Below are 27,986 nucleotides of genomic sequence, written 5' to 3' on the forward strand. Positions count from 1 at the left end.
CCATACATATTATGTCGGTTCAAACTTGAGTAGATGGCGCTGTCTACTAGAATGACCGTCATGTTCTTGTTGTTATTCAGCATTAAAATCAATGTGATTTAATTTGAACAAATTATCGTGTGCATGCTACATGTGCAATACACTATGGAAGATTCATCATAGGTAATGTACCCCGATGCTTGTAATATTACTACTTGATCCATCTTATTTATCAATTTTACAAAGAATAAACGAGTTAATTTTTTCAATGGTTCCACCAGCAAGTCCAGTGATTGAATTTGATAGCTATGTTATTACAGGAGGTTTGACCAGGTGCAAATGTATCATTAAGGTTCACTGGCCAGATGAATGTCAGCTATGATGTTCAAAGTTTGACATTAGATTTGGACACTAATAATGATCTGCCTTGTACCTTATTCAGGTAGTGTGTCTTGTGTTACGCACATGCTTTGTGCCCTTACAATCAATGCAACCATTGACTTGCATCTGGAGATTTTTGGACAAATTTCTATATTGTAGTTGTACAGAATGCTTAGAAAACACAAATTGATAGATCAAACTTAGTAGTACAAGTACCTTCACCTAACCACTGTAATTTCCTCCTAATATGTGCACTAAACGTTGCTAATAGTTCCCATGTGAATGATGGATTTAAAAGGAAATCCCATTTCTTTATAGAAAATTAGTTGTTAACCTTTTGATCTGTTCAGTGTTAACAGTTTCACTTTGTAGAACTCAAAAAGAAACATTGAAATCTGCTGCAGTGAAATACAGATAGAGCAGGCCCATACCAATCAGGTTGCAACAGCACCCCTTCCCTCGTCCACTTTTTGGACCCCCAACACTGTTGTTTTTGGCTAGCTTTATCAAACAGAGACAAACATAACAAACACTAAATCAAGAAACTTACAACCATTCCATTGATCACATTCCTTACGGATGAGATCTGTCTAAGCAACACTTGACTGCGAGCACATTAATTTCAACTAACATTAGAAGTGTCATCAACAAACATGATGTAGGCCTATGTAGTCGGGTCTTCATATCCTGGTGTTTTCTGCAACTTAAAAGTCGCTGGTTTAAAGACAGGTGCAATTGCCTAACACTGGACAATTCCTAGTGTGCATCCAATTATATATGAAATTTTATCAATTACAAGTTGTATAAGAATTAGATATTAATTAAAAAGCAAATCGCTTAGTGCTTATACATAGGGGATGATGAGATACAAAGTTTCTGATAAATAATAAAGACAAATTAGTACATTCTGTGCAAATTGTGAGAGATAATAATTATCAGGAAATATGCTATTTGATCTCTTGTGATATAATAATACATGGTATTGCAATAATTTCTTACTATTTGTCAAAGACGTTTTCAATCAGAGAGGTGCAAATGATTTGCCTGTTTTTTGCCCAATAGTAATTCCAGTGACTGTATGAATTGAAGTAATGCAATAGCTTTGGCAACAGTTCTGTTTATAAACAGTAAATTTCTTCCAAAAAATGTCCAGTCTCCTGCTGTTGGATGAGAAAATTTGTATAATGAGTTTTCCCACTCTGCTTATATTTCATTCCAACAAGTTTTTTTGTTGATTTAAATCAATTCTAAATATATATCAGACTTGCGCAGCAAGAATTTGTTTCTTGTTTGAAGTTGTAGTACTGATCAGTTAGTAAATTGAAAAAATGTAGCAGTTGATGCTTTCATATTATAAAAGAGTGCCGATGCATATAATGGAAAACATCCCGTCAAAATGCTGAGATGAATTACATGAAATCCCATCCAGTTTTAGCCAAATACCATCACGACTTGAGCGATAAACATAGCATGATGTAATTTAGGCTCGACCAATCCATGTCAAGATAAGAATACCAATCTAACACAACAGTAATCGAAAAAATGATTGGATTTCTGCATTCAATTCACCTGAAAATCCTCTCTCTATGAATTCAACTGTGCATTGGCATGTGTGATATTTCATATAAGGGTTTCTCCAATTATATATGAGATGAGTGGAAGAAGATAAGAAAATAAGAGAGGATAACCTTCACTGGTGCCTCATCTTTTTTGTCTCAGTGGGGCCTAGGTTGCATCTAACGGGGAGATGCGTATTCCCCCATCTCTGGTTGCAGTATCATCGGAGGAGACAACAGCTGCACAAACCAACGGGCAGCACGCCACTGATTATATCCAGGCAGACTATTATGGGATGTATGCTCACCATGTTTTGTTGGCGTTCCGGACCTTTACCACATTTTAATAGCTGAGATCCTGCGGAGCATTTGCTTGCCACAGACTGCTTTACAATCTAGGCCTATTTGTTTGCAGCATCCTGATTGGACGGGTTGTAACCTGTTGATCGGTGGCACACGCTCATGCGTATTTCTTTGTTCTGGGCGTGTGCTGAAAGTGACCCTGGTGTGCACCTTTAAAAATGATATTGATGATATTGGTGATAACGATAACCCTCCTTAACTGCATTCAATACCCCTATCTGTTAAAATGCCTTCATGAGTAACTAGAAAACATGGAAATATTTCAAATCTGTCAAGAATCCTAGCATGGTTGACCTTGTGTTCACTCAGTTTGATTATGTTTCTTTTATCAAAGTTGTATTTCATTCAACTATTTCTTTGAAATGCATTGATTCCCTCTAACCCAGGCTACCTACCAATCATCTGCAGATGACAACATCTCTGTTAACCTTATATTTTGCAAAAAATTTACATCGCATGTAGCTCAGCACAAAAAGATGCAGTCTAACTTGGAGCGTTTGTTCATGTGATGGGGTGTTCATGATATACAAATAAACACTGATAATTTGTTTGTGACATGAACATGTTTCTGTATGATATTATCAAGGAACCTCAAGGGAATTTTTGAAATAAAACTAAACAAGGTGGCTATATACACAGCATCATAAACCAACCAACCAAGCGACATCATGTAGGAGTTCTTATATAAGATCAACATAGCTATGTTTACATACACTGTACGTGCTTCCTTCCGGTTGTAACAAGGGTTGTGCCACAGTACGTAGTTGCGTGGCTTTCTCAGGCTAGAATTCCCAAAGGTGATAGCAATGTAATAGACATGATAAAGTCACATCCAACCAGAGTATTTTGTTCTGCATTCAAAGATGATGATATATTTGAAATGTTTTTAAAGATAGTTACTATTAAAGGATTTGTAACATTCATTGATACAACCAAATAACAATAGTGTTCAAGATGAAGTCTTTGGTAAACATGCAAAGCTTTTTGCCAGGGAGTGTGCAAACTTTATTTTAGTTCCGTCTTTTAAGAGCCTATGATGTAGTAAGGAGGAGGTCCATTTCTTTGCCCATACCGGTAATCAAATCACAGCACCTTTTCTTTTTTTCCAACTCAATACCAATGAGGAGCCAATTTTAGCCGAAGATTATCATGCAGATTGTATTTCATCTCAAAGATGAGTTTAAAGGGATGTAAATTTGGTACCGATAACTTGGTGGAATGCTGTGCTGAATGTGTTTACTTGTGTGGTGGTAGAGGGGAGAGGCAGTGTGTGTCACCATTTACGAGTTGCACAAATCAGATTTTAAAAATCCTACCATTTCAAGGAATTTGCATGTTAAAATGCATGTGTTCTGAACAGATTTGAAATGCGCAATGATTACACCCAGAAGAATGTGAAATTTCAGTACACATACAATTTGATTTTGTTTTGAGTTTCATCTCATTATGAGTTGATTTGATTTGAAATCATAATCAAAATGTTGTGTTGGTGATATCCATCATTTATAGTTCAAGGCGGTGCTAATCTGATTTCGATGCTTTGGTCAACCTGACAACTAGACTGTCCAATGGTTCACTCATTCGCCCCCAGCTTAGAACTGACCAAAGGCATAATCAGATGTCTAACGAGCTAGATTGGTCGTAACAAGAACTTATTACAAGTTGTGCTACTACGTAGTCTTCTCCATTCAAACCAACTTGTACTCTTTAGCTTCTTTAAATTCCTGATTCTATTATGTTGTATAAGCTACACATGATACTGCGGTATGGACTGCTGGTTACAAAACAAGTTGGATAACTGTAGAATGGAAGCATGGGTAGAACCACAAGCATCTTTCGGAATCGGACAAAATAAAAAGAAAAGTGAAAATGAAATGTAACACCAGTAGATTGAGGCACGCGCTCCAAAGATTAATTCAAATAGGAAATATCTGATTTTTTGTCGTAATCCAGGTAATGTAATCCGTGTAAGGCTTGGGCAGAAATATGCAGGCCAGATCAAATCTTATCATTTCAAACTATTTTTGACACGGAATTCAACTCTAGGTTAATTGTGAATCACTTTCTTTTTTTTATCAAACTTTGGTGTTTGGAAGTCACAAGTAGTGCTGTAGCAAGTCAACAATAATGTTATTACTCCCAATATTTTTACAATAAATATTAGCATATAGTACAAATTTAACTTCTAAACAGGAACAAATCACACTTGCATGCAGGGGTCAATCAGCACTTTCATGATTGAAAAAGTACCTTTAATCTCCGATTTAGTTTTTAAAATCTGCAAAGCTAATCAAGCTGTGTTAAAGATACGCAGGGGTCATGGTCAGTACAAGATAATTACTAAGACATTCATTAATGATGAAGGTCTGTGACATTAATTAAGACGCCGGTCCTGCTGTCGGCATAACATTTCCTTCAGAACGTTCATTCATCACTAAGAGGTGAAGTTCATCGGGATGGTAACACTAGTTATCATAATAGCATCATACCCAGTGCCAGAGTTCAAAAACTTCTATTTAGCTGTATAGCTAAAACATATACAAGTGTGCAAGCATATTGAGTTATAAAAAACTGTGTCTTGACAGACGAGCATGATTGAGGATGTAAGCGTAACATTTTTGAACTGACAAAAATTGCCTTACAGGCTTGCTACTGATGATGATGCCCAGCGGCAGTGTAGACCAAATGTTCCTATCATTTTTGCAATGGTCTGTACACTATAGGACACGTTTATTCAGGACTCTTGTGTTTCAAGTATATGACAAACATTTTTAAAATCATGAAGCATATATGAAAAGAAGCATTGGATATGTGTGTCAAAGATGACTGGCATGTTATTCCAATCTTAGTTTTGTAATTGACTTGAGTCTCCCAGAGTTCTAGGCTAATCAGTAAATCAGCAAGTTCCAACCTTGGGCAAGATTCGTGATGGTGGTATGTCCAGTGAGGTGGTTTGGTCAGGTCGCTAAGGGTCAGTGGGCGCGTGCAGAGAAGTATAGCATTGCATATGAATCCTACGTCATGAGTTTATATAATCTCAATTTCCTCCTGTGTATCCTACGATTTCTCTAAATACTACAATATTGGTACCTTACTGTTCTCAGACAGGGGTTAATTAAGATTAATTTATTTATTAATTAATTTATGTCAAGTTTGTTTATGTCAGGTTGCTGTAGTAACTTATGCATATACCCCGCACTTGGTGTAATAACCATTATTATTATTAATGTGTTTTCATAATTGTGTATAACCAAGTTCTCTAGGCATTTGACTTTGGAGTTTGTCTTAATTCTTACATGATCAACATTTGTTTATATCTAGTATAGTAGTAACCATAAGAAACAATTGAATAGGAAGAAGGGCCTGAGTCCATGGATTTAGGCCTTTCTTCCATGGAAACCATGTACTTGGAAGACTTATTTAGAGAGTGGATTTGAGTCCTTTCACACAAGGAAGAACTGTCTGCTAACTATAAAAATGCCAAGTCTAACTCATTTTTGTGAAATGGTGGAGTTGGGCCCTTCTTCAATTTAGGTATTCAATTGCATTATGCTTAATGATATTTGATAAAATGATTTAATGTTTATACTTTTTTCTTGTATCTTTACAGTGCTGGCACTCAGACTAAAGCTGAGAAGAAACAGAGAAGAACTCGTTAGCCAAGGGATCATGCCACGTAAGTATACAAACTTTTGCGCATCTGTAGGGCCACATCAAATAAAAGACTACTAATGTCCTATTTCACCACAGATTGTTAAAAACGAAAGAATACAGCGCATTCCATCACATTTTTATTGCTCAAAATGGGAGTGGGTGGTGATTTTCCAAAGAGCGTGCCACATGACTGCAGTAAAATTGTAACTCATCCCGAACGCATAAATCATGCCCAAAGTTATCATCGTTTTGTGACAAAGGTTATAAATATTGCACTTGACTTGCAAGTTGCTTGGGTATGCACTTGATGATATACCCTTCAAGCGTCTGCATTGAGGATTTGAAAACTTTAATTGTTTCTGCAATATGATCAGTGTTTAGCCTATGAAATCTAATCTTGGTTCAGGTGAAAGTTGATTAAAATAATAAGAACTACTGATGCTACTTGCAACAAACAGTAGTCCTAGTACCAACATATCTAGTCCACAGATAATAAGCACATCATTGGTGATAACAAGCATTGACAAAGGAGAGTTGAGTTTCAGGTGACTGGCACATGCGCATGCATGCACTCATGTACATGTAGGTGTGTATGTACCTGGGGTATGTTACCTGGATATGAATGTGTAGAGGCAGGAGATTGTGTTGAGGTTATAATAATTGATGAAGATGTAAACAGGTGTAAACAATGAATGGCTAATGACTTCATGAATGCTGATGACAAATGTCATTGCATGTTTCCCTTAAGGCTGAAACATAACTTGAGTGGATGGAAGATGTTTGTTTGCAGTGTTCAGTTGCAAGTTGGTTGTGAAAAAAGATGTTGAACATATCCAGGTTGTTTCTGAAGAGAACATTGATTTGAAGTTTACTAATCTGATTTCTTATTCATTGATTGGTCTCACAAATTTGTTTTCAAATGGACATACAATCCAGAAATTATACAACTTGAATATAGAAATTAAGGATTGCAAAGGTAGAGGCAAGTCTCACCGTAAACATGGCACAACTTTTTGACAGATTCCTGTTCAATATATGAATAAAAACGAAATGGCTATATTTGGCAGTGAAACTTGCTGTTGTGAATGATAGAAAGGCATTTGGAATAAAAACGAACCTGCACCTATGTAAAGCAATCAAATTTCTACAAATTGTCAAACATAAAAAATCCTAATGATTTATCGGTCAGATCTGCCAGAGACAGACATGAAGAAAAAAAAGTTTTGTTCTGCTGCTGCACAGCTTTATGATTTGTGGCTTCTCCAGAGAACAACTGGCATGGGGAGCCCCATCTTTCAGCATGATTTATCCCCGACAAATCTCTGCCAGGGCTGGCGTTATTGGAGGGGAGGTACAAACCAAATTAGCCAGTAAATTCAAATTAGAACAGACAAAAGTCATGGGCACATTGCAAACATTTTATTGCAAGGAAGATTGGCTATCACCAAGCTGGTGGTGTATTAATGGATTTAATGATGTGAGTGGTGGTTCACTATGTCTTTTGGTATTTTCCAATATGACAGCAGTACAAAAAGGGAGAAGGGTGTCCATTGTTGTATAGAGGGGTATAACAAGGTATCAGTTTAGATTGTTAAGAAAAGTAGTAATCATTTAGTTTTGGCTACTATTACTAAATTTATGCTAAAACTGTTTGTAATTGTTTCAGTTTAACTTTTTTTTAAACTTGTCTTAAACTTAAATTGAATGCACTGAAACAGTAATTATGTTACAATTAGTAAGTTTTTAGCGGGTTCACCATCAGACAAGTTTAGAACTGTCAAGCTTTTGTCAGGAGCAGCTCTGACTTCTTCAGGAAAAAGTACCTAAGAATGAGACATGTAGGCCACCCCTTGCCTACTGATGGCTCTGAAAAGAGCTGTTCACTGAAAACTATCCCTTGTCAACAGATAACAACAGTAATTATGTTGCCCACTGAAAGCATAGCGCACTCACCTACACTCACTCACATAGAATTCCCATTTAATATAATTATATCTAGAAGTGCATTCAAACTATCATGTATTTAGTCTACTAAGCACAAGGATAACTCAGCAGTAGGATGCTTGCCCCCTTGGGGACATGTGTGCACATACTGAGGACTGCCCATCAACAAAAATAATACTCGGGAAATGATGGCTCTTAGAAAGCGAGTAAGCGATGAGAATGACTAGATGGAGCATGATGGGAATGGTTGTGGATATGTGACGCCACACATTCCTGACATGTCTTCAGCGATGCTGTGTGAGCATCTGGATGTTGTGTGCAAGCTGATGCCTGAAAGCTCTGACCCATTTTTTCCTTTCGCTCGCATCCATTCACCACTAGATGTGCTATCTGATACATGCTTTTTCTTGACGTCAGAGCTGACAGACCTCCACCAGTCCCCCATCTCTGTCGCATTACGAACAGCATCGCTTCACCACAGAGACGATTAAGAAAACGAATGTGGAAGATGTGGTAACAAATTACCGCTCGCTACAGTAGGGCCGAGGATGGCTAGCTCGGCCGATCATTTGTTGTACAGATGATGTCATACGCTAAACTTGCGCAATGACATCAAGCAATTGGATACATTTCAATATGAAATGTACATTAAGCGATCTCTCCGTCCAATACGTCATACCCGCCTGACTTTATTTGGCACAATGGTTTGATAGTACCAACCCCTTGTTCCAGGGAATTCCAAAGATGGGGGATACTGGTGGGTTTCTAGAGGTTTCCTAAATCTAGTTATGTAGGGATAAAAATGGCAGGTCCTATTGAGTTCTCTTCATTTGTTAGTTAGGGTTTTAGCTAGTAGCATCCTGTTATGATGGTAGGAGGACAAGGAGGCAGGGTGCATAGGGAGGGGTACACACCAACATCATCTTCTATTGTGCTGCATTCAATTACATAACTTCCAGGTCTATTGTTTACTTCACATCATTGTTTACATTAATGGTTGTTGTTGTCAACAAAGTCTGCAATCATGGATTTCCACATATCACTTAGTCTGAAGTTGCCTGAATCCTGTAAGTTTGACATTTTGGATGCAATATCAGTTACGGTCAACATCATTTTGGGAAATATGTAGTTACTTCGTCACTATATTATGTTATCTTCAGTAGATAGCAGTTGTGAAATATTTGTGCTAATCAGTCTGCAGTCGTCATTATCTTGTGTCTGCTTTTATGAATGAATGAAACTTGCATAGACATATTGTTGTATAGTATTTGATAACTACTGCAACCTTTGACCTGTGACCTGACCTGATTAGAGCATCCAATCAGAATGCAGTATCAGGAGATGTCATACTTGACTTAGCAAGCTACATATAATTGGTCACCGTTACTCATCTTATCTAATGAGAACCTGATTGAAAATGAATATTCTAGTCTTCTTGTTATTATAATTTGTATTATCATGTTGATGCATTGCATGTGACAGGTCTTGTGAAAAGAATTCGTCCCCTTCCTACTTCAGTCACACCTTACTGAAATACAAATGAAGCTGGGATCCAGTTTTTTCAGGATGAGACAGCGTTCAATTTTAAGATTTAATAAAAAAAGGTTATGTGGCACTGTGAATGTGATGACTATTGTAATGCATTGCATTAGCTCATTTTTTCAAATTAAATTGCCATACAACATATTAAGCTGTGTTGATAGGAAAGCCTGTGAATGACATTGATGAACTGTTCAGTGATCATGTGGCGCTAGCAGCAGTATGTTGGTACATGTAGTAATACCCTTTGAATCTTTGCCAAGTGAATACATGTACTGTACATACTGTGCAGTACACATGAAGACTTCATACCATTGTAAGTTATTCTTTGCCATTGTACATGCCAAAGTGAAGCATTTATACTTTACAATTTATATTTTGTTATTTTACAGCTCTAAAGACACCTCCAGCTTTCCATGAACAGAGCCAAAGATTACAAAGAGCCAAGGTGAGTTGAATTGAATGCAGTGGTGGCACCAGGAATTATTTTCAGGGGGAAAAGTGAATTTCAGGGGGGGGAAAATCAACCAATTTTGCACAAAATTGCTGCAAAAAGTGGACATTTGTGTGATTTTGGGGGTTTTGCCTCAAATGTAGGGGGTGGGGGGGAAGAAAAATATTGGGGGAAAATCCCCCCTAGCGCTGCCACTGGTTAAATGGAAGACATTTGAAAACAAAAACAAAAGGGAAATTATTTTAAAAATTATCCCCAAAAAAGCGGATACCGATAACAGTACTCAAACATTATCACTGATGATACTCACTTAGTTAACTCTATGGGCAACATTTGGGAGTGGGGGTATGAAGATGTTATAGCAATATTTGTGGCACTTCATTTGTAGCATTTGAAGGCAGATAATTGGACACAACTCCACATCAACATTACCTGATCCAAAATATTTCATCCATTCATTTTGAACTGTCACTATCATCTACAGCATTCCAATGACAAATATACCTACATCAGATGTGTTGATAATCTTTGGTTGAAGTTTTCAAAAACTTGCCGTATCTGACCTCCACGACATGATGAAAGTGTAACTTGCTTGCTCTCTGGCTTGTCTTGCGCATCATCTGGTGTAAGGAATGTAGGAACCTGGATACGTTTATAGATGGAGTAATGTAAACTTATCTATGGGGAAGTATTCAATTTAAACTTGATGTGAATGAATGATTGACTGGGTTTATTTTTGTCAAAGTCAGTTTGCAGAGAATCCTGTGCTATTATTGCCAGTGTTTCTCAGCTTATTTTATCTAGTTATAGAAATGTGTTTCTAATTCAGATGATAAGAAGTTACAAAATGATTTGACTGCAACATTTTAGTCAAACAGACATATTGAAAGTCTTAACCTAATTTGTTAGCTTCATTATAAATTTATCATTCAATATTATTTTAAGACATTTTAATTCTTAAGCGTTATCACAATATCAGTTCACAACGTTTAGTCTATCCCTACAGATCACAACCAAAATATTCTGAATGAAATCATGCTCATGTGACCAGAATATGAATCCATCATTTTGCAATCATCGCTATCTATCATCCATTTAAACATCAAGACTTGGGTATTGTTTATAATGCACAGATTTGAGTGTATATATAATCTGCTACGTGCATTCCATTAAACCTCAGCTTTGTTTATGTAGAAGAGGAGTGGCTGTAAACCGACTGTTTTGCCCAATTTGATACAGTTATGATGTCCTGTTGTTGTAAGAAAATTGACAGCATGCTCAGAATATACTTTTAAACTAAGGAAATGGGCACAATGGAAGAAAACTTTGTACAAATTGCACAATGTTGGATCTTTTAATGATACAAACATTAACATGATAAATATTTGTTTAAGCATGGTGCTAAAATCAAAATGTATAAAAGACAAATGACGAGGATTAATTTGCAGTAAAATTTAGCTGTGCATGAGAAAATTAAGATTTTCTTTATTAAGATGCACATTATTTTAACTGTAAAATAGCTCTGAAATGTCAGCTATTGCCTGTCCAATTGTCCCGTCACAAAACGGAATGTTGTAGTATGATAGAGTCCAGTGTTAATCAATTTAGTCAAGCATTTGAAAGTCTAAAAAGTTGCATTTCATCAAAATTCAACTGCCACATTTATTATTACATATTTGTGTTATAGAATACTAACATCAGATGACTTTTCAGTGGTAAACATTTCACTCTCACGGTAACTTTTCTTTGACAATGATTCTGGTTGCATTTGCATATGAAATTTGAACCTTGTCTATTAATTGAGAATACTCACTCATAGGAGGCTTGTTCATCCTTCATAGAAATTCATCTTTTAAACGGGATACCTAAAAAGTAACAGCAGTTGTTTTACTGATGGATTAAAGAACCAAAAGCAGAACAGTTGCTTGCGATAAACTGTTGCGCATGCTACGTATCGGCAAGTTGTAAATTTGAACAACGGAGTGGCTTTTTGAATCAAGTGTGTCCTAACATGAGTTGAAGAGGTCCATGTTCTGGATTTATGGCAATTCCAATTGGGCTGGAGAGTGTCATCCTGATCACAGGTTCTTATGTTTTATGAGATAACAACTTTCATCATCATTTTTTCTTTTGGATCATCTTTGCATCATTCTATGGAACGAGGAAGCAGCTCTCTTTCTACTGCACAATTTCTGTCACAATTTATTCCCACGTCCCTCCATAATGTTGTCATCTTAACATCTGCGTGCAAAAAGAGAATATTTTGAAAGGTTTATTGTATGATATGTTTGTTACAAGTGATCAGTTTACTTCCATATATTGAGGATCAACGTTGATGATGCGTCTGCAATCAAGATCAATTGCTCCAAGTGTCACAAAACAGAGGAGATAAAACGTGACGGTATCTAGATCTGGCGGAGAAATCAAGTCAGTCTACTGATTCATGGAATGGAGATGAGGTCCCTGTGATGGTTTGAACATGAATTCTTTGGTATGCATCATTTGAAAATGGTTATATTTTTGGATGTTGAGAGAGAGAGGTTATCGATAGCAAATGTCCAGACTCTTGATGTAAAAATAGGTTTAATGTGCTCTCTTTTTTTATCACGGTGCGGAACATCGTTGTTATCAAAGGATGTGACTTTTCTGAATGGTGTCACTTTCATCATTACATTTCAATTTCTAAAATAACATGATAAATCATGTATGTGTGCATCAAATCATCAGTTTGAAATCACTAATCATTTCCTGGCATGCAAGAAAATCACCGTAGTCATTCAATAAGCTTTGGATGTAAACATATGACATGCGTAAAATGTTCTCTGGCTGCTTCAAAGATTCGCCAAACCATCTCCTACTGTTTGGGATACTGTGCCTAAAACAGGTGTCTAATGCAACGGAAAGAACCAATCGCCGTCTTAAATGTTACTGGCGTTAATTGCTATATCAACCATAGGACCCTGCCATGTTTTATAATTGTCATCAATTTTTTATGCAATCAAAGTGCATGTCAAAGATGGCGATCTTTCTTGTAGGTGGTGTAGGTCCCCAACCGTTGGACAACAGGAGTGAAAGTCCATGAGGTCGATAAGTTGCAACAATTTTTTGACATTCTTGCACATAATTGTTAAGCAAAAACAATATCCAAATCAACGGGAGTGAATTTGTGGGTAGGTAATTTCACTATCTTCTTCAGAACAAGACAAGATGAAGGACGAAAAGTGGAAACTAGCGATTAAATTGCAATTAATTTACGTGATTGGTATCCCAGAGGTGAAGTGACCCAACAATGGAAAAGAAAATGGTTACAATATTTTCTTAGTACATGTGTCTAATGGTACAGCAGGGAACCATCAATTCCTCCTGTAGTTTTCTGTAACTGTATATTAATTGTCGCTGTTTGATGTGGGTGTGTTTGTGAACATGGATTGTTGCCAGTCTGTTCATTTACATGGCAGGAATATGCTTCCTTTATCTAAGTGTATACATGTGTCTAAAGCTTTTGATAGCAACACTTATGTGTAAATTGCATTATATGTACGATAAAAAAATTTGCCAACATTTTGAGCAGCATTTGTTTTCAATGCCTCAAATCCATACTCATAACATCTAAAAGTAATAAACATCGTAACCAGTCATGCACCCTGATTTTTGAAGCAACCACCATTAGGCCACCATGGTTATATTTTGGCATACGTTGTGTCATTTGTGTGCCAAGTAACTCACTCAATGTCCTCTATGGTTCATTCGTTAAGAAAACAAACATTACACACAACCTACCAATCCTCCCACTTCTAATAATTCTTCTTGTTTGCAAGTCTTCCTATCATACCAATATCCTCAGGTAATGACAGCTGGGTGAGGGTGTACACCACACTTGCTCAACACAGTATATACAACCGTAGCATGCATTTGAAGTAAACAACTCGGATGACTTGATTTAAAGCAAGCGTAGTGGTAGGTCTTTTTTGAGCTGTCCCCTCTCGCGTGCCATGTAGAATCATCACTGTCAGCATATCTTCTGTAGAAATAGATACACACCGTAGCTGTCATGAATTGGGTAACTTAGTGCAAGGTATACCATGTGTAATCCCAGCGCGGCTATTGATCGCAAATTTGGGCACCAGTTTGTCAGTGTTTTGTCTTAATTTCCGGTTGTATTTAGTGATACTTGTAGTAGGTCAGTCAGGTGGCAGGATTCTTGGCTTTTATATCCCTTAAAGCATAATAACGTCTTAAATGTTATGCTACTTCTGTAAATAAAATTACCTAGTTATGAAAAAAAATGTGATAACTTTGGTTTTTAATTTGTAGTAAATGATGAGGCATTGAACTTGATATTTCAGTCACCTTTGGCCTAACATTATTTTATAGAATTTGTTTGAATGAATATAAAGTCGCAAGCCTATGAAGGATAGTTGTCATGAGTATGTTGGCCAATGTGTTCTAATTAACCCAGTTGCATAATTGTTTTTGTTCAGCTGTTAATTGACCAAGTCTTGTGCCAAGTTATATCACTGCAGCTTAACGGTTAACTGTTAGACACTCTGCTGACCACATAGAACAACAAACCATCAGTAAGCATTGCTTAATCATGCTGAAAACACAGCCACTCAACTAATTATGTACTAGACATAAATTGAGATTAATTAACATCTTAAAAGATGAGAATCCTATGCTTCCATATATCAATTAGTGCTACGCTACTTGGATGCTCCGGATTCTCCTCTGATGTAAGCGAGGTGAAAGTGCAACGCATCTTCTATTTTTGTAGCTGTCAACTCATCCTAAGGGAGAATTTTATTTTTACTTTCAAATGAATAAAACAAAAGAGATTACCACCCATGCATTGTTTCTGTTGCACGAAATGAGTCCTTAGGCCTATTACATAGATATGAGATGAAGTAATAATAAGTCATCTGGGTGACTGTTAGGCAATCTATGTTTTCTGATCTTTGTGCGTCTTCTTTGTTTTGCGATGATATAAATCATCTAGTGTGATTTTGCTGTGGGTTCCACCATAGACTTGTAGGGTCTATGATCCACATGATGTTAGGAATGATATCAAAACTTGACCGCCGGTTCTGTCCGATTTCCATTGTTCAGGACAATAGAAACCGGACAGAACCGGCCGCCAGCTGAGTTTGATTTCATCCCTTACTCAACTTAATGAATATTAATTAATTCTTGTCTTCTTGACAATTTTTCATTGTAGAACTTTCCGAAAGTGCCATTCAAATGAAGGCAGTTTGGAGGTCATAAACTAGGTAGCAGAACTTTTGGAATATCTCTGCATCTTAAATCTAAACAAAGAAGGCAAGAAAAAAAATTATATGATAAATCAAGGCTTTTGAAATACGAGAAAGTACTGATGATTTGCCGGCCTGATTTAGTCATGCGAAGTCTGATCTTCTAAAACAAATTATAAGTTCCAATATGGTATTACAATGTAGACTCAAAAAGCGAGTGTGCCAGGGTTGGACTAACCAATTTTCACGTATTGCTAGCAGTACAGTAAAAACCTAAATATTTTGGCTTCTAAAATACTTTTAGTGATTTATGTCCATCTGTGACTTGTGTGTGTCTGTTGCATATATTATGCCAGGCTTTTGATATTATCATGATTATGTAGGTGAAGATAGCATGTTTGGCTGAAAATATTTCATATTAAAGTAAACTCTGATATATTATGTGTGCAATCTTTTTTGAGGACCTTTGCTGGCATTTGAATAAATGTTTGTGAAGCCATCGCACAAATAAATGAGCTGAAAAGCTTATATCAAATTAAACAAATGTGTTGCTAGCAGACAGTAGAATCTTTTGATTCCAGGCATGATTGGCCATTAGTAGAGTGGGCAGCCTTATACCACCATCAGTAACACCCAGTTTTAGGAGTGTAGATCTGTCACTTGTCTCCTAATAGGACCTCAGTACACCAATACTTCTGTCTACACATCATCATTGGCTTCTTATCTAATGGAAGACAACTACATGTGCAAGATGACTTAACTACAATATTAGCAGTATACTTGTGGTGAAAGTGTGTAAATTGGTCTGTTTTGATTGCTTGAAGTTGGTGTTTTGACTTTTTATTCAAGTGCTTTTTATGTGATGCTTACCAGTGCTTGTTCTACTTTGATGTAAACTTGAGATGCAAATTATTGACTCTGTTGAAAATGAGATTTTTTTTGTAGTTGAAATGATAAAAGTCTAAATTTCAGTGTATCAAAAAGCTGCAAAGCTATTGGCTACTACTACAAAGGCTCACATATGACCTTGTAAAGACTGCATCTTCAAAGACAGATAACAAAGACAACTAGAGCGGTTCTCGGCTTTCGCGGTTCTCGGCATTCGCGGTTCTCGGTAGTGTGGGTTGGTCCGTATGTGACGTTTCTGTTCAGAACCTTGTGTGACCCTTCCCCCAGAAAAAAATCATCCGCCACCACTGGTTATAACAAGGGCCTTGTAAATGCAACTGGTGAGACAGAGCCTCGAATGACGCGTTTGTGTTTTCAGTCTGATTTCAGTTCCCTAACAGTAGGGATGACCAATGAACCATCAACTTGATTAGAACGCTCCCATAGACATGCAGGGAGCTCAACTGTGCACTGCTTGCACAGACATTTCTAAATTGATCTTATTCTTTTATTTTTCAATATTTTTCTGTAAAAATTGGGGAAGTGAATACCAATTATATTTTGTAACTATCTTGCAAATTACAGCAACACAACTTATTTCATTTTCCTGTAAGTGCGAGTCAAAATTGGTCCATCGCCACAGTGCGCGTTTAATTGCCAGTGGCCGAGTTCAGCACTGCTCAAGAATGGCACAAAATATTCATGTCAATAATTTCAGGTGAAAAACGTGGCCTACTGAGCTGTAATTTGGCAGAGTTGCCAGTAATACCTCTATCATACCCTCTGTAAAAAGGGAAAAAAAATGAACAAGTAGATCTTGAGTTACAAATGAAATCACCAGCTTCCCTTTGGAATTTCCATACTCCTTTCGAATCATGCTAAGAAGACACCTTTCTGAGCATAAATGCGAAGTTTTGTGCTCATTCGATGTATTTTTCACCTGATTTCAACCCTAAACGTTTTCTTATATTTAGGCCTATACCATCTACAACTTGCTGCTGGCTATACCTTGTTTAGAACTTTCAAAAGAAGTACCTGAATGTGCAACCATAACTGTTTCAAAATAGCCCATGAAAGTCATGCAGGTGACTCGAGGTCATGCATTGAATTGGTTTGAATGAAGAATACTACGGGAACCAGCACCTTTTGTTAGAAGTCATACATGAGCATGATGAGTAAAGTGGATAACCTCTATTGTTGTGAATGAGTCAATGACCTTCAATGACAATTAAGATTTTGTTTGCATACACCTACTAATTGGTCATATTAAACCCAATAACATTGAAATTTTTGGTTGTGAAATAAAAAGTTCACCTGGACTTAGTGCAATTTTGATTTTGTGCCATATCGGCCATCTTGGATGATTTTTGGCAAATGTTCTCTAAATGCATGATTTCAATGCCTCGGTTTGAAAAAAATGATTTATGCCATTGACTAGTAAAGTGCCATTTCATAAGAAACCCTTTGATACTTTCACAATATGCTTGTTTCATGTTTGCATATATGTTAAAATAAAGAAATATATAAAGGTAAATATATGCTTATGCCAATTTTGCTCCCCAATTGCTATTTTTGGACCTTGTCATTTTATTTCGTTCCAATGACCGGTCAGAATGGGAAACTTTGAAAATTCATAATTCAGAAAGTTTTTGACCGATTTTGACCATTTAACCACCAAAATACTTCTGTTGATGAGTTCTATCCAGAAAACAATCTTTTGTAGCAATAGGGGCAACATGAAATTTTGATGGTTATCCCTACTAACAGGTACAAAGTTTACGCATTATCATTAGGCCTACCAAGTATTGTATGTCCTATAATCTCTTATGTATGACATGGATCTTTACCATGATTGTGCAAGACAAAAAAATATCATTTCAATACCCCAAACATGCGTTAAAAAAGACCATGTTTTACACATGCAACCTCAAGTTTAGACATATAATTCAATTTTCCCTAAACCCTCATGCACGGGAAAAAACAAGCCGCCACCATTGGTTATGACAAGGGCCTTTTAGGGTGCACACCAGTAAATAACCCCCACTGACTTTCTGTACAGACAGGGGCCGGGAAAACAACTCAGTTCTTCAAAACTTCCCCTTTCTGCTAGCAGAAGGTCAGATGACGACATCCATTGTAAAAATTAATATGGATTTCAGGATTTTTTTTCCAGAAATATTGTAAAAAGTTCAACCTATAACCCATACAGCTAACGCCACCTCACAAACAGCTTGGTGTTTCTGAAATGTAACACATTTTGAAAGTCGTCATAAAAAGTCGGATCCTGCTAAATTTACACAGACAATCTAATTTACAGGCCTAAATGATGATTAAATATGAATCAGGGCCTAATAGTTGCCTTTTAAGCCTTTTCTAATGTATTACATTAAGTCATATTGCACATTTCCTCGTTTCAAATACTGTTTTTTCCCTTCCAGGGTGTAGCTAGACTTCTCCGTACTCCACTTGCCAATTGTGCTTCTGGCTATTGCATTTAAGCTTAAAACTCTGATTATTATTTGTGCACAATTGATAGATTTTCACATCTAATCTTTTCAGTCACCGTACGCCCTCTGTTTGTTTGCTTCCCAAGTGGACTACTGACTTTGGATTGCGGATAACTTTTTAACACGGGATTCTATGGAGAGTTAGGCCAATTTCTGGCCTAACTAAAATTGGTCATGATGTAATGCATCTTTAAATGAATCTGGCTTGTGATTTGTCCCCCAGATATCGTTATTGATTGAACAAATTCATCAGAATCTGTAGAGTAAATTAGTAAACCAGAGTTAGTAGTATCTGATCCAAGAAAATGCACTTACTGTGTATGCGTTTCAACAACCACTGTTGTCTTTGTCAACACTTGATGAGGAGTGACTGCAATCTACTGACAACCAACGCTAGAGGGATATGTAAAATCAGGCGGTTTTTGGCGATTTTAGCCATTAAGCCCCCCCCACCGCATAAATCTGAAAGCCCCTCTGAGCCCCCCTCCTGGAGACGCTATTGCAAAATCAATGGAGAGAAACTATACTACCTTGTTTCTTAATAAAATGTAACGGGGTACATCAGGCAACTATGAGAGCCAAAAAGGCCTCAAATTGAGCAAAGAAAGACATTAATTTTCACGTGCATTTCAACCAAGGCGCTTCATTAGTGGTGTTCGCCCTTAATGTCATATTATCATGACCGTTTTATTTTGTTTTATGTTAAGGGCTGGGGTATGAACGTTTGGACAGTATTTATTGTGGGACATTAGAGCACATCAGACATATCGAATTGCATTCTGAATACTAAGAATGTCCTGATATCAAATAATTTTGATTTTTTGAAATTCGCAATGTAATACACATTTTATGACAAATCATTAAAATTGATATTTTGATATATAACAGTCCTCGAAGTAAATTTTATAAATTTAATGATACATTCTTTAAGTATATGTAGCTGGGAGGAAAGGCCGACGATCAATTGAAAATTTTGACCTTTCAATTATTGAAGATATGGATTTCCCCAAAAAAAAGGTCTTTTTGGGAAATAAAATCCATATCTTCAATATGAAAGGTCAAAATTTTCAATTGATCGTCGGCTTTTCCTCCCAGCTACATACACTTTAAGAATATGTCATTAGATTTATAAAATTTACTTCGAGGACTGTTATATATCAAAAATTTGAAAAATATCAAATTTTAATAATTTGTCATAAAATTTGCATTATATCGTGAATTTCAAAAATGAAAATTATTTGATATGAGAAAGACATTCTTCAGTATTCAGAATGCAATTGATATGTCTGATGTGCTCTCATTTCCACAAAAATACTGTCTAAACGCTCAAAACGCCATTCCAGATCCCTTAAGTATATGTCATATTACATGTTTCACATTTGTACGATTTTAAATAATTCTTTATCATGTTTATAGGACATGCTCTGTTATATTTTTATATCCTCTTTTCATTCTTGAAAAGATAGATCATGCTTTTATTTCACCCATTGGGTATTTCTTTATTAATTTGTGTTTATATGGCGATTTCAAGTGGGATAATAACTCCTGGATGACGTAAGCATAATGTTGATAGATTTAAATATCATTATAAATAGGCACTTAATAATAATGATATTGAAATAAATTGATAAATAGATAAATTAATAGATAAATAAATAAAAGAAACTTCACTCTTAACAAGCGCTCCGAACTCATCTCCAATTGCAGGCACAGAAATAAGCACAAACTGGAACAATTCAGCATCACCTAGCAACTTTTCACCTGGCAACACCTCCAGCACAGAACTGATTTGTTGTAATCAATAATTGATTTTATGTATTCTCTTGATCAATAATGTTTTTTGTTGTAAAATGAACTTGTTTTATCAGTCTGATGATTGTTGCCATCCTATATGGACGTGTGCAGCATGAAACTGCCAGTTACTACTAAAACATGTAACATTTAACTGTTATTTTCTGTACAACTACTAGAACGCTCTTCAATAAAGAATTGAGCACTTTCTCCTGACAGTTTTTCACTTACGCTAAATAAATAAAAGATATATAAGCCTAGATAAATAATAAATAAATGATAAACTAGGAGTAAATTGCAAACATTAAATATCTTAGAGCAAATGAGCATTTAATAAGTTTTTGCGACAAATATTTTGCCCCTTCTTGTACGTTTTATCATTATTTTATCTTTTACTAATTTTTTTTGGGACATGCTCGCTTATTTATTTTTTATGTGTTCCTCTTATCATTTGTGAAGTATTTCTTTATTTTTGTTTTAGTACAAGTGATCACTGAGTATGTTTAACTGTGGAAATATCGGTAGATAAGGTGTTTTTATTTCACCCTTGAGTATTATTTATAAGTGTATCAACATACATTTCACATGTCATGATTTTTCATTGTTTTATTTTAAAGCAATTCTTTATTGGGGTGCATGCTCTCATATATTAGGTTGGTTTTTTTTCATGTTCCTCTTGTCATTCTTGATAGATGGCTGTTTATTTATGTCGCGTGTTAAGTATTTTTTTAATTTTTTGGTCGAAGTGTATAATTATCATCAGACACATGTCACATTTTTATGTATGATTTTGCATTATTTAATTTCAAATTATATAATTTTTTAAACGTACTAACGTAGTTCTTTATTTTTGTTTCTGTGAATATCATCCGAAAAGTAGGCCTCCTGCACATTATGATTTTGCCTTGCTTTATTTAACTCTTTACTGGGGTGCATGCTCTCTGCTGGGTTTTTCATGTTCCTCTTATCATTATTGACAAGATAGCACCTGCTGTACGCTGTTTATTTATTTCGCCCTAAATTATTTCTTTACTTTTGTTTTTAGATTTTGAAGTTGATATCATGATATCACACGCTATGTTTTATACCAACCGCATTGTCTGGTTAAAGACAGTTCTTGTTTTAAATACTGAATACAATGTCAACATTCAGTTCGTTCACCTCACAATGCGGTGCGATGTTATATAACTGTATATATTGCAGGGTTGCCAAACCCAGCGATGTAATAGGCCTAGGTCAATAGGATGAGTTTTGAAGATTTTCCTCATGACAATTTCCTGTCCTATAGACACCAATTGATGGTTAAGAAAAATATTGCATGACTTCTCAACATTGGCTTACGCGACTTCTGGTAGTTTTTATCTCATAGAAACCAACGGTTGATAAAAAAAATATTAGGCGACTTTTCAATGATTTGACCCAGCGGTTTGCCCTCATTTGTTTGGCAACCGTGGTCTGTGTTAAGTGAATATATTTCGGTAAGAAAATAATTATCATAGACCATGTAGACAGAACGGACAATAGTCATAGGCGCTCTCCTCCATTTTGAGAAATATACTCTTACACACACACTGCATTTATAATTAAAATGATCAGCCTTAAAGTTTTACCTTTTAGTGGGTTAAGCCAAACCTAAGTGGATGAAATATAAATCAACACTTCTGGCACTGATTGGTTTCCGTAGTTGTTATATGGAATAGAGCTGTCTGTAGCTACAAAATTGTCTGCAAATCGGCTTTTGCCGGGCCTCTTTTTCGGCGTTTTTCTCATTAAATTAGGGTCCCGTTCAAATAAAAAATAAACTGGTGTCTAGATGTAATCACAGTTAACACACCAGGAAAATTATAGAATATACAACAACCTAGTTACACATGTAGACTGCGAACAAACATGCATCTGGCCAGACCTGGCCGTAAAACAAAGTGTTCTCCCTACGGATACCCTTAAGGGTCACACAATGATAGATTATCGGAATAGCTCTCAAGACCTCTATAGAATGTTATTTCTCTCAAAGTGATGAATGGTTACACAAGTTATTCTGGTACCCAAACTGATTTTCTGAAGTTATTATTGAAGTATATCTGTGCACCGTGCATAGATGCGTACCAAGCTACTGCAGATGGCTTCTGAAAACACTTTTATCAGTACTCAAATTTCAAATCTAATAATCTCATTTAACTTGATTTGTCAATTTCCTATCGCAACCAACCTAATTTTCCATTTCACCTTATTTTTACTTTAAAAAACAACAGCGGTTTTCAAAAGGTGCCGTTGACCTCACTTTAGTGCCCTCCTCCTGAGTGTGGCTTGACCAGTGAAACAATTGGGACAAATTAGTTAACTGGACTACCTATTGGTCAAATACCTCTTGAAAAACGAGTATTATCTGTCTGTCAGCAAGAGCTCTTTTTTAACAGCAAAACTAGTGCTTGCATAAGGATTGCACAGTGCACTGAAACTTGTGTGTTTTCATTAGATATCAGGGGTTGTGAGTACAGTGATGGGTCGTCTACAGGTCTGTTGTGTCCATAAATAAAGGGGTGTGCTGTTTAGTAAGCATTAAAGTGCTGAAATTTAGTCTTTCCTAAACCCTTGTAGATTCAGAGATTTGAGATGAGTTATTATTCTATTCCATGGAGTAGATGCAAATTGGGGAGACTTATTTGCAGTGAAAGCATTGGTTAAGTTTTTGAGGTAAGAACTGGTGTTAACCGATCTTTTGGAGATGGCTCAAGTTCCCTAAGGGGATGAAGAGGAGGTAAGCATTGAAAGTCAGCAGGTTAAATAGGACCATTATGGAGAGGCCAATGGTGATTGGTCCAGGTTAACTTGATCACAATGAAATGCTCATTGTGATTGGTATTCGGTGAACATCAATAACATCACAGATGTACTTTTGTTGGAAGTATGTCTTGGTATAGACATAACCATGCACTTGAAGGAAAGCAAGTAATTTAGTTATACGTCTTATCATATCAATCATGTGTTTTGGTTCATGTCTATGCACCTTCGACTGGTGGAACCTGTTTAGGGAACACATCTGAGCTAAATAAGTTTTCAACTGTGATTCTACTATCTAAAGTATAAAGAAGGTTTTATTTATTGCCCATGCTTTGCTGCAAATGTTCTCATTACTTTGCATCACATTTTGTAGTGTTCAAATTTGTTGTGGGTAACCCACAAACATTAACCTTGTCCTGAAATCATCTTACTAATACACCAAGGAAACCATGGATACATGGGCAAATTAAGCAAGGAGGCACCCTCTGTCAAATCCTATTTCATTCTTCATACATCACCTACCATTAATACATTCTCTGTCAGGCTGTTGAACTAACTCTATAGTCTGTCTCAGTCTACATAGGCACTATCAATCTCATTCAATGTAGAGTACATCCCACCATACCATCTTCTTTCTGGCATTCCACATCCTTAAGTCCCCTGTACATTGTACTCCAGCGAACCAACCAATTAATACTACTAGTAGCATTTTTAGTTACAAACAAACTATAGAGCATAGTGGCTACAACATTGTTAGAATATAATACTGTAGCCCCAACATACTCATCCATCAGTGGGTTAATAAAGGAAATAATTGATGTCAACCCTCATTGGCCCTTGCTGTAATTTGACCAAGGAATCAGTCTAGATGATGAGCAGAAATTATCATTGGAAAGAATGTGTCCAGGCCATCAGAGGTGACTTGATATCTCTTAGGGAATTATTTTCTTTATAAAATGATGTCTGAAATCCGGGTTCATTACTTCAAGTCTTCACTTGTTAGTGGTTATAGTATGATTTATATCTAGATGTTAACGGTTAAGTGTCTTCCTAGAATGGTAAAAATGGAAACATCACTCTGTCAATGACCTGTGCCTTGGAGTTGTTACAACTAATTTGTATTACCAGGACTAATACAGCATTGTTTGAGTGCCATCATCTTTTCCACTAACATTTAGATTTGTTGCAGGTTTATTCATAGGCCTTCAGAAACAGTGTTCACTCAAATGAGCTTATAATGATTTTGATAAAGTCTCAAATAAAATTTATGCTAGCAAATGCATAATGTTGGAAGATGATCATGTTATGTTATAAATTTTTCTGGAATTAATTCAACTAAAGCCTTATATTTGGTCAACAATTCCTTCAAAATAACTTTGAAAGTAAGGAAGACTCTCAAAAGTGGAGGATTTTATTGTTGTTATTTCAACTGACATGACATGGCTTGGCAACTCATCTTCTTAACTTTGGCCCCTTAAGATAAACATTTTCATAAGCCAGACTCATGTGTAGTTCTTTGAAACATACTAGAAAGTATAAATATTATTTCAGTTATCCTGAAATGCTCCTTTAAGGATGCTTGCAGACAAGATGAGGATGAAAACCCAATGGGATGCTGTTGGTATCCCAAGTGTTTGTAATAATGATGACATCGCCATGGTAACAGCTCACTTGTGATAAATGACTTTTGACAAATGATGGTCTTTTGTCTTACTCAAAAATAATCACAATATTTATGACTTGAATTTGAAAGATAAATTACCAACGGGATGGCAAGGATTTCATGTTATTATATAGAAATTAAATTTGAAGGTATGAAGGAATGTTTTCAAAATGATTACAGAGATGGTCTGTGCGTATAATTGTGTAGATAAAACCGGGAATAAAATTCAATAGCAAGGCTCAAATACCTTTTGATAACAGGGGCTTTTTTGAAGATTCTACAAAAATGAGCCCTCTTGCCATTAACAAATTTTTCATGAGGGCTATTTTATTTTATTTGGGGGAAGCCCCGCTTATAGTCAAATTTGATCATTGCATATTAATGTAGACCTGTGGTATGAAATTCTTTACAACGGAGAGACATAAATTATTTTTAAAATGGGAAGGAAAGAAAACATTAAAATGACACAAGTCTGGAAAGTTCATGAAAGTAGGGCATAGTAATGTACTCCTTAGATGGTGCAACAACTTCCTAACTGCAAAGTTTGAACAAGGAGATGGAAACAAATGATTAGATTGCATTCTTACTGACATGGAAGGTGATTCACTAAGCATCCACATCATTTAGGGGAGTCCCACTGGATGCCCATGTAGTATTGCTATTTTGGTCGTTTCTCATCTAAGTAAGACGGTAAAAGACCCAATCAAAGAGTGCACTTTACAAAGTGCAAAGAGGAATGAAGTAGGATTATAGATTGTATCACAACTTGTCTGTGTTTTCTGGTTTTATTGGATGGAATCTTCTCTCAGGAGAGGTTCTTTTCTTGGAATTAGGTGTTTTTTTTGGATTATTACATGTGGGAATGAAGAAGTTTAGGAACATTATTATTGGATTGAGTGATAATGACTGACAAAATTGGCATGTTTCAATTCTGGATTAAATTTGACTACAAACCTGGCATAGCTTTATACCAAGTGTAAAATGGATACACTGGTAAATGGGCACTTGTTACATCCCTGTCTTTATAGCCAATGCTGGATGCCCACAATGTCTGCTTGTACCCATTCCCTACTTCTGAGCATATGATCAAAGGTATCTGAAACATTTTTGGCATTAACTAGAATACTAGTGTGCCAAAGTATATCATAACCTGTTGAGTGCCATATGTTGTAGTCATGCAGTCGCCATCCTATGCGGACTTGGCTGGCGTATTTGACAGACTTCCCAGCTGATGGGCAACACATACCCTATCCCATTTTGGTTGGGCACTCTCAACAACATATCATTAGGCTTTGAAACCCTAGCCCTCTCCCCTACCACCCACATCTTCAGGGTGCTCATAGGGCTAAAGTACATCTACCCTTATTGATTCTAGCATGTCCTATGCAACATCAATTGAGTTCTAATTACAGCTGTAATGTTGAAGAATGCTTCAGCTATTCTGTGCAAATGTCAAATGTTCTATTAATCATAGCGGTGTGTTTATTATTGAAATCTTAGTTGGCTTGGTGCTTTGCCTCGCCTCATGTTGCTATGTATAACTCACATTGGATAGCTCGGTTACAACATCGATGGCGTTTTTTTTATGCGAGTTTATGATTTAATTAGATCCATATTGTATTGGAAAGTATCAAAACACCATAGAATTGTTGGTGAGTCAAAAGGTTAGACGTACACATCATTGACAAGAATAGCTAGAACAAGCAGATTGATCAATCCATAACTGATGATGATAATGTTACTCACATTAGATATGACCCTTTTAATCCTAGGCATGCATGTCTTATGCATATATCTTAATCAAATTCTTCATTTTATTGTACTGAATTTAGTGAATTACAAACCATGCAACTCTCAACTGTACTTAATTTTAACTCTCCACTTAATCTGACATAAAAGTTGAACAATATTTATTTGCAGTAAATCTAAGTACAAATGTTTTTTGTTTGAAAAGAAAATATTTGTGATGATGTTAGCAGCTAAATGCTTACACCACCAATATCTTGCACCAAGGGGGTATCGAGTGTCATTTTTGCTGGCATCCCCTTAGGACATGTCATCTTTGCTATCTATTCCATCAGGCTGGAAGCTATTCTTTTATTCAGTTGCATGCCTCCATCTTGTTTTGGCATTCCAACCCCCTTTACCAAACTTTGTGTGGGTTAACTACCGGTGCTGCATAACGGCTACCATCTGTCACAAAGGAATAGCGATACAGCTAAGTTCAACAGCGCATGCTATGTCTTCTCTTCCAGAACTCCATCAAGAGGACTGATGCTGCATGCATCTTTAACTTTTGAAAATAGATGAGATGCATATAGGACATGTTGATGGTTTGTTCTGATACAGAATCTATAGCATACCCTTTTGCTACCATAATTACACACAGGACTACCACCCCCCTCCCTTATCAGCTTCCCATTACACTTGGGTGAAGTGAGGCAAGCAGTGGTAAAGCTTCTTATAATAGGAGGCTTGGGCTATGCATTTGTTGAAATAACTAATTCACCTATGGACAGGTGATCATAAGCGTCAGTCACAACATCAACATTTCCATCTAAAAAATAGCAATAAGTTTTTATCATACTCAAATGTGTGTGATCAAATCCATTTAGTTTCTTATTGTCGCCCAGACTGGATGGAGACTGTCAAACATTATACTCATCCTATGTTATGTAGACAAGTTTGTTGAATGGAAAATTATATCCAGTGCACTCAGTTTGCTGCTAATATCATTCCATTTTCTTTCTCCTGATTGAATTATCTCTCTTCCATTTCAATGTTTTTTATTTCAGCAAGTCGGCTCAAGCTAAAATAAATCTCTTTGTAGCAGTCAGAAGGTCAGCCATAGATACTGCTGCTAACATAGAAATATCCACCAAAAGCTCATGTTGCCCATGCTATTGTAGCTGTCTACTTGTTTCAGAACTAGAAATTGAGTTACATAAGTTGTTGTGCTTTAGTCAAGTTAATACATCACAGAAGACAATACTTTTAATGCAAAGAGGCGTCAGGATGACGACTTGGGAGAAGAATGTTGTATCACTTGTTTTCAATTTGGTTATTTAAAAATGACATTATTAATAGACATTGTTTATTAAATCTAAACATGGAAGCAGGTGCTGGCATGTTGTAAAGGTAGAGGTTGTGTTTATGCTACCATTTTGCAGTAAACAGATCGCCATTGATGATACCCTAATAGATTATCATTGAAATTTAAATGTCTCTGTTCTTCCT

The 27,986-nt window shown here is 36.2% G+C and overlaps 1 protein-coding gene across 1 annotated transcript in view; it reads left to right on the forward strand.

The window, feature by feature from the left end:
* The window catches only part of LOC140149974 (uncharacterized), a 176,032-nt gene that overhangs the window by 128,208 nt on the left and 19,838 nt on the right, over positions 1 to 27,986 (forward strand). Inside the window, 2 exon segments of the mRNA XM_072171979.1 lie at positions 5,890 to 5,955; positions 9,809 to 9,864. Coding sequence (XP_072028080.1) covers positions 5,890 to 5,955; positions 9,809 to 9,864 — 122 coding nt within the window.

This window comes from Amphiura filiformis, chromosome 1 (assembly GCF_039555335.1).
Source record: "Amphiura filiformis chromosome 1, Afil_fr2py, whole genome shotgun sequence".
Taxonomy (NCBI): Eukaryota; Metazoa; Echinodermata; class Ophiuroidea; order Amphilepidida; family Amphiuridae; genus Amphiura; species Amphiura filiformis.